We start from the raw sequence: 14,934 nt of genomic DNA, 5'->3' as shown, positions 1-14,934 counted from the left end.
TAGATAGATAGATAGATAGATAGATAGATACTTTATAAATTCCCATACTCCAGCAGCATACTGATAAAGAACAATATTAAATATCAGAGTGATAACAATGCAGGTATAACAGACTATAACTTTATATAATGTTAACGTTTACCCCTCAGGTGGAACTGAAGAGTCGCATAGTGTGGGGTCTCCTCAGTGTGTCAGTGGAGCAGGATGGTGACAGCAGTCTGTCTCTGAAGCTGCTCCTCTGTCTGGAGATGATCCTGTTCAGTGGATTCTCCATGATTGACAGGAGTCTGTCTGCTCAGTGCCCGTCGCTCTGCCACGGATGTCAAACTGTCCAGCTCCGTGCCTACAATACAGCCTGCCTTCCTCACCAGTTTGTCCTTCTTCTTTATGCTGCCTCCCCAGCACACCACCACGTAGAAGAGGGCGCTCGCCACAACCGTCTGGTAGAACATCTGCAGCATCTTATTGCAGATGTTGAAGGACGCCAGCCTTCTAATGAAGTATAGTCGGCTCTGTCCTCTCTTGTACAGATCATCAGTATTGGCAGTCCAGTCCAATTTATCATCCAGCTGCACTCCCAGGTATTTATAGGTCTGCACTCTCTACACAGTCACCTCTGATGATCATGGGGTCCATGAGGGGCCTGGTCCTCCTAAAATCCACCACCAGCTCCTTGGTCTTCCTGGTGTTCAGGTGTAGGTGGTTTGAGTCGCACCATTTAACAAAGTCCTTGATTAGGTTCCTATACTCCTCCTTCTGCCCACTCCTGATGCAGCCCACCATAGCAGTGTCGTCAGTGAACTTTTGCACGTGGCAGGACTCTGAGTTGTATTGGAAGTCTGATGTATGCTGCGCTCCTGTGCTGCTGACCACAATGTCAGACCTGCAGTTCCCGAGACGCATATACTGAGGTCTGTCTGTAAGATAGTCCACCATCCATGGCACCAGGTGTGAGTCTACTCCCATCTCTGTCAGCTTGTCCCTAAGGAGCAGAGGTTGGATGGTGTTGAAGGCGCTAGAGAAGTCCAGAAACAGAATTCTTACAGCACCACTGCCTCTGTCCAGGTGGGAGAGGGATCGGTGTATCATATAGATGATGGCATCCTCCGCTATCACCTTCTCCTGGTATGCCAACTGCAGAGGGTCGAGGGCGTGGCGGAGCTGTAGCCTCAGGTGGTGAAGCAGCAGCCGCTCCATGGTCTTCATCACATGTGACGTCAGAGCGACAGGCCTGAAGTCATTCAGCTCACCAGGACGTGATAACTTTGGGACTGGGGTGATACAAGATGTTTTCCAAAGCCTTGGGACTCTCCCCTGTTCCAGGCTCAGGTTGAAGATGCGCTGTAGAGGACTCGCCAGCTCCAGCGCACAGGCCTTCAGCAGTCATGATGATACTCCCATCTGGACCTGCTGCTTTGCTAACATGAAGTCTCCTCAGCTCTCTACTCACCTGCGCTGCTGTAATTGTGGGTGGGGATGTCTCACCTGTGCTGGTATCAGCAGAAGGATGGATGGAGGGTGCAGTACTCCGAGGTGAGAGTGGGTTAGGCTGGTCAAACCTGTTAAAGAAGTTGTTCATCTGGTTTGCTCTCTCCACGTCTCTCTCGATGGTGGCACCCCACTTCGAGCTGCAGCCAGTGATAATCTTCATCCCATCCCACACTTCCTTCATGCTGTTGTTCCTCAACTTCTGCTCCAGTTTTCTCCTGTACTGCTCCTTCGCCGCCCTGAGCTGGACTCGGAGTTCCTTCTGCACGCGCTTGAGCTCCTGCTGATCATCGCCTTTAAAAGCCCTTTTCTTCCTTGATGTCACTTGTAATCCATGGCTTGTTGTTAGCATAGCAGCGTACTGGTCTTACTGGGACTACAATGCTAATGTTACTTATGCTAATACATGAATACGTGACTTTTAATTTATCATATGCCCCATGCCAGTCGAGCTGTAGCTTATAACTGGTATCTGTGGCTCCCCGTGTTGTGCCAATGCCGTGGGTGAAGCTGGAGCGCCCTCTCCAGATTGCAGGTGTAAGTGAATTGCTGGACTATTGTAGTTGCCCATATGCCCCCCCATTCTGCCCCCATGTCACTCATGGATCCAAGGCATCGCAGGAGTCACCAGAACGAGGATTTAGAACTGCCTTAGGGACGCCGATTCCAGATTTTTCCTCGAGGTTTACACCCAAAGTCTTGTCTATGACTAGTTAGGGCCACAAGGCAGCTGAGGTTTTTGAATCAGAGGTTTCCTTCTCCTACTTGGGCTGCCTTCCTGCTCGTGACTCGTCTCGGGTGGGGTCGTCTACCCGCCCCCCAGTACAAGTGCATTTGGACTTTCCACTGCCTGGTGGGAAATCTCAAAGGAACTGGAAAATGACGATATTATATAAAAAGGGTGACTGGGCAGATCCAAGCAACTGCAACCCAGTAAGCTTAACGGGCATCACAGGAAAATTAATGGAAGGAATTCTTAAGGAGAAGATTGAGCAACACTTGGCAAGGACAGGACAACAATAACAGCAACATTTATTTCTGTCGCACATTTTCATACAAACAGTAGCTCAAAGTGCTTTACATAATGAAGAATAGAAAAATAAAAGACACAGTAAGAAAATAAAACAAGTCAACATTAATTAACATCGAATAAGAGTAAGGTGGTCCGATGGCCAGGGGGGACAGAAAAAACAGAAAATAAAAAACTCCAGACAACTGGAGAAAAAAAAAATAAAATCTGCAGGGAGTCCAGGCCACGAGACCACCCAGTCCCCTCTGGGCAAAAGGACAGTCAGCGTGGGGTCAGAAGAGGGAGGTCGTGTTTTACTAACAGGCTGGAATTCTATGAGGAGGACCAAAAGGATACGAGGAGAGAGGAGGAGATGAGATCATTGATGTGGACTTTCAGAAAGCATTTGATGAGGTGCCACATGAGAGGGTGGGCATCAAACTAAAAGAAGTGGCACTTCAGGGTGTGGGTGCAGAATTGACACAGGAAGCAGAGGGTGATGGTGGGAGGAACCTCATCAGAATTGGCCGATGTTCAGAGTGGTGACCAGCAGCAGGGCTGGATTTCGACTTGATAAGCCCCTAAGCTATTTGAGACTTTATAAGTCCAGATATTCTATGTAAGTAAGTAAGTAAGTAAGTAAGTGCCAAATATGATTTGTTTTGGGGGCGCCCAAGAAGGCGGGGGCCCTAAGCTATAGCTTGTGTAGCTTATACGTAAATCCTGCACTGACCGGCAGGGGGCCGTGTGGTGGGGTCCTGCTATTTTTAATAAATATACTAGTGGGCTCTGCCACCTGCTCTCTTCACTCGCCAATCGCTGAGTTTGGTTAATCAGATATACAATTTGAAAAGCTTTTTTTTTCCTTTGGACTCGTTGCTTTAACTGTTGCGGGACCACAGATTCTCATAGCGTAGGGTCCATTATCGTGTAAATCCACGTTTTGTGCGTTGAATGATGCGAAGGCGAAAAGACTTTGTTTTCCACTCCTTTCCTTTTATTTCTGACCTCGATTTGTCCGGCTCTTTTTTCAATTACACCGGGTTCTGATGACCTTTTGTTTTCCGGTAATGCCATCTTTACTATCTCTGTGTCACAAAAGCTCTACTTTAACAATCGCCGCCCGCGTGACCCCAAGCACAACTTTCTAGCACCTTCTCTGACCCCTCCTCCCCCGGCTCTCGCCCCGCCCTCACCACATCAATCAATACCCCGCGATCAGCCTGCACTCCGCCCTCCCTCGATCGGACCGAACGGTCACTTCAAACCAAAAAGGCCTCCACCTGGCTGGGACGCTACAATACTTTCTACTTTTCCTGCTTTCCTATTCTGTACCTTTCTCTGCGTGTGTCTCGCGCCATCGTTTGTCTGAGCCTTTCGAATTCCACTGCTTTCGTAATCTCTTATCTGCCTTCTTCTTCTCTCGCCAACGCTTTTCTCCGCGCTGCTCTTTCTTCTGTGTGTGCCACGTGACTTTACATGACTCAGTGTTTCGCTGGCCGTGATAAGAAAGGCGTGACTTGCAAGAATCTCATGTTCCACGTCCCCGCGAGATGGCCCTGGGACAATCTCGTGGCACCAAGTCTCATGTTTACGGGCCCCGCGAGACGCTCGGTGGCCAGTCTTTTTGTCTCGCGGGTCTTTTAAATGTCTTCCGAGAAGATCACGTATTGTCACCCGGCTATTCTTTTCCAGAATTTTTTTTTTTTTTATATAAAAGAGAGAAATTATTTAGATAGGAATATAAGTAACAAAATGGTGAAGTTTGCAGATGATACCAAGTGTTGTATTGTGAGATTTTGCATACAAGTCGATAAATATTTTGTATGTCTTTATTTGTAATTTAGGCAAAGCAAATGTGATATTAGAGCATTAGAACACTCGAGACGAGATCAGGCCATCCAGACCAACAAAGCTCGCCAGTCCTGTCCACTTATTTACATCAAGTCCATCCATCCATCCATTTTCTAACCTGCTGAATCCGAATAGGGTCACGGGGGTCTGCCGGAGCCAATCCCAGCTAACACAGGGCACAAGGCAGGAACCAATCCTGGGCAGGGTGCCAACCCACCGCAGGACACACACAAACACACCCACACACCAAGCACACACCAGGGCCAATTTAGAATTGCCAGTCCACCTCACCTGCATGTCTTTGGATTGTGGGAGGAAACCCACGCAGACACGGGGAGAACATGCAGACTCCACGCAGGGAGGACCTGGGCAGTGAACCCGGGTCTCCTAACTGCGAAGCAGCAGCGCTACCACTGCGCCACCGTGCCGCCCTTACATCAAGTCGAGTTTTGAAAGTCCCTAAAGTCTTGCTGTCCACCACACTACCTGGTCACTCATTCCACGTGTCTGTGCTCCTCTGTGTAAAGAAATTCTTCCTAATGTTTGGGTGAAATTTCCCCTTCACAAGTTTCCAGCTGTGTCCCCGTGTTCTTGATGGCCTCATTTTAAAGTCACCGTCTCGATCCACTGGACTGATGCCCTTCATCATATTAAACTCTTCAGTCAGGTCTCCTCTTCATCTCCTGTGAAGGCTCAGCTCTTTTAATCTTCCCCTGTAGTCCCTGAATCAGCCCAGTCGCTCTTCTCTGGACCTTCTCTTGTGCTGCTATGTCTTTATGGAGACCCAAACTGCCCACAGGACTCCAGATGAGGCCTCACCAGTGTGTTGTGAAGCTTGAGCAGAACCTCCTGTGACTTGTACTCCACATGTCAAGGCGCTATATAACCTGACAGTCTGTGAGCCTTCTTAATGGCTTCTAAACACTGTCGGGAAGTCGATAGCTTAGAGTCCACTGTGACATGGGTGATGTTGGTGTTACATTAGTGAGAAGCATTCATGTTTACAAGCCCCCCACCTCTGCCAGTCTGAGTCTCTTTGAAATTTACGACAGAGTTGGATGAAGTTTGGCTAGCGTGTCTCTGAAGTCTCTCAGTCGACCCCCATAGGAAAGCCTGGCTGCCTAACTGCCAAGCTTCACCTTAACATGTGGGCTGCCAGGTCTGAAGATGTTCTGCCCCCCCATTGGTCTGAAGTATGGCTGTTTGGGATTGGCTGGGATCAGTACCACGACACCCTATTGGCTGTAGGGGTTGGACAGAACTTCTATAAATCGGCTCACTCCCTCTCTCACTCTCTCTCTCACCAAACTGCTGAACTGAAAAGGACAACACAATGAAGAGCGCAGCTCGGCAGCCATATTGAGACGGGCATGCGGCCTGCTCTGAACCGATCAAACCCCTCATTGTCACATGGCTCATTTTAGTGTGACCCTGAAATTCTCCTTGTGCATTGAATTCTCATTTTCTTTCCGTATTAACTCCTACTTTCTCTGTTATTCTGTGGTGTCGTTCTGTGCCCCCACCAGCTGATCAGGGCACCATGCCATCCCTACATTGATGGATTGAAGGTCCACATGACCATCATCATCATCAAATTCTTCCACATGAATCCTGAAAGCCATGAGGACTGATTGAGATCATTGATGTCAGGTAGAGGGCCCAGTGGGGGCTCGGTGGTCTCGTGGCCTTGAAACCCCTGCAGATTTTGTTTTTTTTTTTATTTTTTCTGTCCTCCCTGGCCATCGGACCACCTAACTTTTATTATGTGTTAATTAGTATTCCCTAATTCTATTTCCTTATTTATTTTGTCTTTTTACTCTCTTTCTTCGTCCTTGTAAAGCACTTTCAGCTCCATGATTTGCATGAAAACGTGCTCTAGAAATAAATATTGTTGTTGTTTAAAATGGATTAACACCAATGGAACCCGGCAAGTCTGACCAGTAACATTATGATTAAGTCGACAGAGGAGAGGAAAACAAAAACCTCTGGGAGGGTCCGCGGTCGGTTACAGCAGACAAAGTCAGACACGGCCAGCGTCCTGGAGACCTCGGCCAACTGGCCAGCCTCCCATTCCTGGGTGAAATGTAAGGGAAGTAAGGCTCACGGCCACCTCGTGTGACTGGCATGGCGGCGCATGAAGCAAAACCAGCCGTCCCTTCATTTCAGATTGAATGTGAAATGTGGACGTCACCCCGTCACTTACTGAGAGTTTTCATCGGCGAGCGGGCCAGGGCTGCTGCTACGTGAGAAACCAATTTTGTGACATTGTCTTCCTCATGAAATAAGGAGCACTCAGGAAACACCAGGTAGACCTCAAGGGCCTCGGACATTTGGGACAGAGTTTGTTTTTTTTTTTCTGTCCTCCCGGCCATCGGTCCTTACTTTATTCTTCATCACTTAGCAGTGCCTGATCTTATCTTTATATTTTTCTTTTTTTTCTTTCTTCATCTTGTAAAGCACTTTGAACTGCGCCATTTGTGTGAAAACGTTCAATAGGAGTAAAGTTTGCTGATTCAGGGCTACAGGGGGTGAGTGATGAGGGGAGATTAAAAGAGCTGAGGAAGAGGAGGCCTGACTGAAGTGTTTAAAATGATGAAGGGTATTAGTGACTGTGACTGTAAAATGAGTTCATCAAGAACATGGGGGGGTCGCACAGTTGGAAACTTGTGAAGGGCAAATGTCTGTCGCACAAACATGAGGAAGATCTTCTTCACACAGAGAACCACAGATACTTGGAGTGATAAGTGACCAAGTAGTGTGGTGGGCAGCAGGACCCTCAAAACTCAACTTGATGATAATTTGGAGGAGTTGAGTGGACAGGACTGGTGAGGCTGAATGGCCTGAAAAATCCATGAAAATCCTGCCATGTCTCAAATTTACACTTGATGAGTTTACCAAAGGCCAGTTGGCACACTGTGCTCCATTTCGTAGGCTCTGATTAAAAAGGCGATTTACAACAAGAGACGTGCGTGAGCAAGAGTTTTATTTTATTAAGCTGCTGAAGAGACAGACAAGAAAAAGAGCCAACATGAAGATGGCGTTTAAATGTGCGGACACAAGATGGCGCTGAGTCGGACTGAGGGGCATCTTAACGAACGGCGGGCTTGGCTGTTGTTGTGGTTGTTGTGGTTGTTGTGGTTGGCGTGGTGGTGGTCGTGGTGGTGGGAGTCGTGGTGGTCAAGAAGCGGCGCAGCAGAAGTGGCAGAATGCTCATTGGATTCACTCCGGTGCTGGGAGGTGGCATGGGGTAATATGGCTGGTACGGCTGGTAAGGCTGGTATGGCTGGTAAGGAACATATCTTCGGCCATATTTCTGTGGAGGAGGAACAAAAAAAGTGGAAAGGACAAGGGGATATTAAAAAAACAATAATCAAAAGTCACAATTTACAATTAATACTGAAATATCTTAGGACACGCGATGGGCACCAACTTACCAGGAATATTGTAGGAGGGCATTAAAGGGTACAACAGTGGCAATAATAATAGTGATAATAATAACATTATTAATAAAAATAATAAAATTAATAATAATAACATCAATGATAATAATAACATTAACAATAATAATAATAATGTTCTTCATTCGGCTGCTCCTGTTAGTGGTTGCCACAGAGGATCATCTTCTTCCATCTCTTCCTGTCTTTGTCATCTTGTTCTGTCACCCCCTTCACCTGCATGTCCTCTCCCACCACATCCATAAACCTCCTCTTAGACCTTCCTCTTCTCCTCTTCCCTGTCAGCTCTATCCTTAGCATCCTTCTCCCAGTATACCCCTCATCTCTCCTCTGCACATGTCCACACCAAAGCCATCTCGCCTCTCTGACTTTGTCTCCCAACCGTCCCACCTGAGCTGACCCTCTAATGTCCTCATTTCTAATCCTGTCCATCCTCGTCACCCCCAGTGCAAATCTTACCATCTTTAACTCTGTCACCTCCAGCTCTGTCTCCTGTGCCACCGTCTCCAGCCCATATAACACAGCTGGTCTCACTACCGTCCTGTAGACCTTCCCTGTCACTCTCACTGATACCCGTCTGTCACAAATCACTCCTGACACTCTTCTCCACTCACTCCACCCTGCCTGCACTCTCTTCTTCACTCCTCTTCCACAATCCCCATTACTGTTGATCCTAAGTATTTAAACTCCTCCACCTTCGCCAACTCTCCTCCCCTCATCCTCACCATTACGCTGACCTTCCTCTCATTCACACACATGTATTCTGTCTTGGTGGTCCTACTGACCTTCATTCCTCTCCTCTCCTCTCATATCTCCACCTCTCCAGGGTCTCCTCACCCTGCTCCCTACTCTCACTACAGATCACAATGTCATCAGCAGACATCACAGTCCACGTGGACTCCTGTCTAATCTCGTCTGTCAGCCTGTCCATCAGCATTGCAAATTAGAAAGGACTCAGAGCCGATCCCTGATGTAATCCCACCTCCATCACTCCTACTGCAGACCTCACCACAGTCACACTGCCCTCGTTCATATCCTGTGCCACTCTTATGTACTTCTCTGCCACTCCCGACTTCCTCATCCAATACCACAGCTCCTCTCAGTCACCCTGTCATGTGCTTTCTTCAGGCCCACAAAGACACAATGCGACTCCTTCTGTTCTTCTTTCTACTTCTCCATCAACACCCTCAGAGCAGACATCTCATCTGTGGTGCTCTTTCATGGCATGACACCATCCTGCTGCTCACTCCCACTCCACCCTGCCTGTACCCTCTTCTTCACCTCTCTTCCACAATCCCCATTACTCTGTACTGTTGATCCCAAGTATGTCTTGACATGAAACCATCCTACTGCTCACTGATCATCACCTCACTTCTTAACTGACCTTCCACTACTCTTTCTCATAACTTCATGCTGTGGCTCATCAGTTTTACCCCCTGTAGTTATTACAGTCCTGCACATCCCCCTTATTCTTAAATATCGGCCCACCAGTCCACTTCATCTCCACTCCTCATCATCCTCTCACTTTCCAAGATTCCATTAAACGATCCTGTTAGAAACTCCACTGCCATCTCTCCTCAACACCTCCAACAATAATAATAATGATATTAATAATAGTAATAATAACAATATTCATAATAATAATAATAACAATAGGGATAATAATAATAATAATAATATATGCATTGGCGATCCTAAATTGTCTCTAGTGTGTGCTTGGTGTGCGTGTGTGCCCTGCGATGGGCTGGCACCCTACCCGACGTTTGTTTCCTGCCTTGTGCCCTGTGCTGGCTGGGATTGGCTCCAGCAGACCCCCGTGACCATGTGTTAGGATACAGCGTGTTGGAAAATGGATGGATTGATATTAATAATAATAACAATAATGATAATAATGATAATAATAATAATAATATCCTCACACTGATATAGTGCCGGAGACACAGACACAGAGCTGTGAGCACTGATGGCCGATTTCAATCCAAGAGTAAGCGGAGCAGAGCCTCTCAGATGTGCTGAAGTTAAAAGCTTGTGTCAAAGCCTCCATTATTCATCGCCACTTTGACTGGTTACACTCGTCACATTGGCTCCTGGCACAATTTTTAATCAAAGTTCTCCATAGTGAGTCTCGTGCTGCAGACATTCCCCAATGTTGATTGGATGATGATGCCGCCTTCTTTGCATATGTTGGCGAGGACACAATAAAGGGTGCCATGCATGTGCCTCTTGTGCTCGCCCTCTGGGCTCATCTGAAACTGGTAATACCACCCTAGGCACCGAGTGGTCGCTCACACTAACCTTGCCCTCCTCTTCTCCCTCGGTAGCAGTGATTAGACCCCCGACAACAGCAATTGACTCCGCCCCTTCCAGGTCTTCCAACGCTGCCAGACAGAAGCGGTCAGTTCTGACTCGACTGAGCCGGAGGACGGAGTTCTGAGTGCCTTAACAAACTTTTCCCAGGATGCATTGGCTTATTTTACTTGCAACTATTTGTAACCGAAGTGCGCATGGCGGCCATATTTGTTTCATTTTGGAAGTGTGATTAAACGGCTTGATGCTCCAATACTTCTTTTGGGGCCTGCAGCTCCTTATTTTGGCCACAGCACTAATCTTGGACAAGCGTTTAAAGAGCCGGTGGTGGACTCCCAGCATGCCAATGTAGGAGTTGGATTTGAACCCTGGGCCGATGTGCCCCTAGCCCAGCTTCAGATTTGCAGGGTCTACGCCGAGTCTCCTATTCTTCTGAGCTTGTGCTGAGGTATAAATTTGGTATTCTCTAAGATTTTTTAAGAAAAAGCATTTTAAATAACTTTATGGGCAATAAAAGAAAAAGAAAGCCTGGGTATAAAAAAAGGTCATCTTTTAAAGTGTGCTTGGGCTGCGTTTCCTGTTGCTGGATTAGAAAAGGGAAATACGTTGTCATGCAAAGGGTTAAGAACGAAACGGACACGCGTCCAAATGCGCATAGCGAACTCCGTAACACCTCAGAAGTCACGCACTGCTAAGTTAACAGGACGGTCAGTCGGGTCAGCGCCCCATTGGGTTCAACCAATCAATGTGAAGGTGTCCTGATTATGATAGCTGACCCTCAATGGAGCCACTAGAGGGCGTCCTGACACGAGTTTCTCACCCTTTGTAGACCCCGGATATGCTTGATAGTGGGGCTTAAAATGTCATCCTGGCTGAATTGTGACAAGGGGACAACTGATAGGAGTGGAGAGGTCAGCGAGTAAGGAGAAGGAGTGGAGGGACAAGCAGGGGGACATACGGCATATTAAAGTGAGGCAGACGGGACAGAGCTGGCGGAGTGAGGCGCTGAGTCTCTTTACGCTTGTCATTTATTATTTGTGTGTCATTTACAAAACCCATAACTGATTTTTGTATTAACATTCCCTTTCTTTTTATTTACTTTAACCCCTTTGGCTTTACTTGGGTTCAAGGCCTGCACATAGGTGCCAACTCAGGCCTCACATGGCAAACATCAAGTCAGCCATTTGTGAGGTTCACCCAACAGACTGCAGCCCGCAATACCCAAGAGGTCTGTCACCCCAAAATCTCATCATGCCCACAACATCAGTCACGAAATGGGCATCGAGTGCTAGGCTACACTGTGATTCGGATTGTGGAAGAGCATTACGTGTCTGGCATTGTGGGCATTCCATGAAGTTGTGGGCATCACGTGACCAGCATCATAGGTATTGTGGGCCGCAGTTACACCCTAATCCGTTTAGTAGCAGTGATATGTGCTGGACGCCATGACAGTAAGTAGGCCCCCAACTTAATCCAAAGTGGGAATGAACTCTGGACAGGATGCCAGTGAATTGCAGGACAGTAGAAACATAAAATTAAGGCTGCCTGGTGGAGCAAAATCAGCGAATCGTTAGGTGGCCAACTTACCTCCCCACTGGAAGAGCGCGCCAGGCGAGGACGTTCATTCAGAGCCTAGAAGAACAAAGACGGTGAAGACGTGTAGGCTTCAAGAAAAAGTCACACTTCACAAAGGAGGAATCAGGCGTTTATCAGTGCCAACTAAGATGGCACACACTTGGAACTAATCTGGGCTTAATGACGAGCATTCTGTCTTAAAGATGATTCCATTAACAACAACATTTATTTATATAGTTTTAAATTTATAATAATAATAATAATAGATACATTTTAATTAATAAATATTACATATATTTATATCACACCTCACATGCAATAATCTGAGTTATCGATTATACCAATAGAGCAACGTGAGCTTAAAAACTTTAAAGAATAAAAAGAATTCATCAGCAGATCAACTTTAAAATCAAATTTATCAATGCGCTTAACTGCCATATTGATTTATGTTGATCCATCCATCGATTACCAAAATCATTGGCACCCTTCAAGATGGGATGTCATTTCATAACACATGTGACAAAGAAATGACGAGGTGGGACAGACAGGACTGAGCTGGCTATCTATCACTTATATAGCGCCTTTCATCTATCTGTTATATAGGACCATCTGTCTATCTATCTATCTATTATATAGTGCCTTACAGAATATCTATGTATCTATTATATAATGCCTTATCTATCTATCTATATATCACTTATATAGCACCTTTATATAGTACCTTTCATCTATCTATCTATCTATCTATCTATCTATTATATAGCGCCTTTCACATCTATCTATCTAACTATTATATAGTGCCTTACAGAATATCTATGTATCTATTATATAATGCCTTATCTATCTATCTATATATCACTTATATAGCACCTTTATATAGTACCTTTCATCTATCTATCTATCTATCTATCTATTATATAGCGCCTTTCACAGCCTCTATAAATGACATGAACCTGAGCAGCTCCTCCCATTCTCATTAATGGCAGGTGACAACAGGGGACAGACGTGACGATGGCCGCGTGTTACTTACTGGTAAGCAGAGGCTTAAGCCGAGGAGGCACATGAGCACAACGAGGACCTTCATGGTGTCTGAAAGAAGAAGCACAAGCACACAGTGAGCAGTCGACGTGGGGTCTCTGGTATGGCAGACGCTAACGTGGACCCCTAGTGGTTGCACAATGACGCGCCTGTGCTTTGTATTCTTGTTTTATCCTCCACTGTTGACAGTTTGGTTGTCCTGCTCCCTCCCGCCACCACAGCCCACTGGGTTTTGACCCACCATTGACTTGAATGGCTTCCCACTGCATTCTGTGTTATTTTTTGTCCACCACTCAGATGAACGTCCTAAATGTTATCTTTTCGGGTCATTAATGCAAAGCGTTTTAGTAAAAGTGCCCAAACTTTAGAGAAAGTAGAAAGCTTTCCAGACGTCACGTTTCTGTGTCACCGCTGCGTGTCCTCGGCTCCGCCCACTCCAGCTGATGTTCCTCTCTATTTAGGATTCTTGGTTCATAATCCTTACTAACAGCCTAAATGTTGTGACACGTGTGCGCTGAGGGTCACCTTCCTGGCTCATCCAAGGCATGCAGTACCACCTCAGGACGAGGGAGGGCGCTGTCACTGACAGTCTTTTCCCACAGAGGGTCTCGGAGCCTGAGAAGCTCCACCCCTTCTGGTCCCAGATGATCTAAAAGCTGACGTCCCCAGAAGGTGGCTTCGTGTTTTGGACCTGAGGGCCCGACAGCCTGATGACTTTTTGTTGAGCGCCACTAGAGGGCGATTGTGAGGCGAGCTCTGATTAAATGGGGTTGGCCAGGTTGGGATGCCAACTTTGTTTTGGGTGTTAGCCACTCACTTCCTCCACAATGCCACCTGTTCTAAAGTTTAGAATGAATGGCAGTAGAGGTTGGGTGTCACGGCCGCACCCTGGTAGCACTGCTGCCTCACAGCAAGCAGACTGGGGTTCTTGTCCTGGGGGCTTCCTTCATGGAGCTGGCTTGTTGTGCCCAGGTCCCCAGGCATTCTTCCGATTTCATCCCGCAGTCCAATGACAGGCAGGGTGAGATGGACTGGCAGGGCTATTCTGGCCCAGAGCGGTGTGTGTGTGTGTGTTCACCCTGTGGTGGGCTGGCACCATCGTCAAGTATTTTCCTACTTAGCACCTGATGCTGACTGTGAGGGACTCCAGCTTCCCCATCACCCTGCTCTAGATAAGTGGGTTCAGTAAATGGATGGTACGACATGCTAAGATGGACAATCAGTACAAAATGGATTTGGAGTGAAAGCATCTGAAGTCCTTGAGAGGGCCAAAATCGGGTCAAAGAGTCCATCAGCACTTGGTGGTCACCTGAAGACAGCGCCTGGTTAACAGAGCAGTAGTGGAGTATCTTCCTCTATAATGTGCTGATCGAGTGTGGGCACTGACTGGCATGCCCCCCTCTGTAACAGGAGCCACCGTGCAGAGGAACATCAGCAGAAGTCCACAGAGAGGCCCCCCATGGTGGGACTCTGCCTCTGTTCCTGCTCTCCTTCCTAACGCTGAGCAGCTCATCACAGTTCCTGGCCCCCACAATCCCCCCAGACTTTGACGGCTTCCCACTAAGGACACAAATGGAGACCCAGACAGACAAGGCGACCATCAGCAACGCACAGGAGGCCTGAATGTGTGTCTGCCACCCAGTTAACTCCAAACTTAATAAAACATCAAATGGCTCACCTGAATCCTGGACTCACGAGGCTCCCAGTTCTGGTGGCTCAGCCTCAGGTGACTTCCTTTTAAGGGTCTTCCAGGACCAGGACTATCCAATCAGGTAGATGGACATGGGTGGGGCGTCCCAGTGGATCTCTGGGTCTTATTCTGCAATTCTCCAATTAATGGCCTGTTGAAATGTCCACATATCCTGGGGATTATCCTGACGTTGAGTTCAGCCGCTGCAGTTTCATCAGCCTGTCTGAGTCTCACGGGCGCGGTGTCTCTGGTGACACTCCACGTCTTCAGTGATCACCTTGTTTTCCAGTTTCTGAGTCCTTGCTGTGTGTTGCCAAATCAAATGTGTGGGACGAGAATCCACGTGACAGGCGGCCCCGTAAATCCGACTCGGAGATTTTAAGGATTTCAGTCTGTGCTTTGGTATTTCATAATCTACGATTCCTCCTCCTCCTCTTCCTCCTCTTTACCTGTCCTGCTGTTCTGGCCACTGTGACCCAAAGGGGGCGCCGCTGTCTAAACATCATCACACTGAGGAG

At 47.3% G+C, this 14,934-nt stretch overlaps 1 protein-coding gene across 1 annotated transcript; it reads right to left on the bottom strand.

Moving 5' to 3' along the window:
* Positions 1–7,317: 7,317 nt before the first annotated feature.
* On the bottom strand, positions 7,318–14,455 carry LOC120527070 (salivary glue protein Sgs-3-like). Its single transcript, XM_039750108.1, has 4 exons — positions 14,405–14,455; positions 12,719–12,777; positions 11,701–11,745; positions 7,318–7,664 (listed from the first exon to the last, which is right to left on the bottom strand). Exons 2-4 carry the CDS (start codon positions 12,770–12,772, stop codon positions 7,440–7,442), a joined length of 324 nt encoding a protein of 107 aa, XP_039606042.1. The 5' UTR covers positions 12,773–12,777; positions 14,405–14,455; the 3' UTR covers positions 7,318–7,439.
* Between the last annotated feature and the right edge of the window lie 479 nt (positions 14,456–14,934).

This window comes from Polypterus senegalus, chromosome 4 (genome assembly GCF_016835505.1).
Source record: "Polypterus senegalus isolate Bchr_013 chromosome 4, ASM1683550v1, whole genome shotgun sequence".
Lineage (NCBI taxonomy): Eukaryota > Metazoa > Chordata > Cladistia > Polypteriformes > Polypteridae > Polypterus > Polypterus senegalus.
Note: the sequence above shows the minus strand (reverse complement) of the source record. Positions and strands in the feature narration are given on the sequence as shown.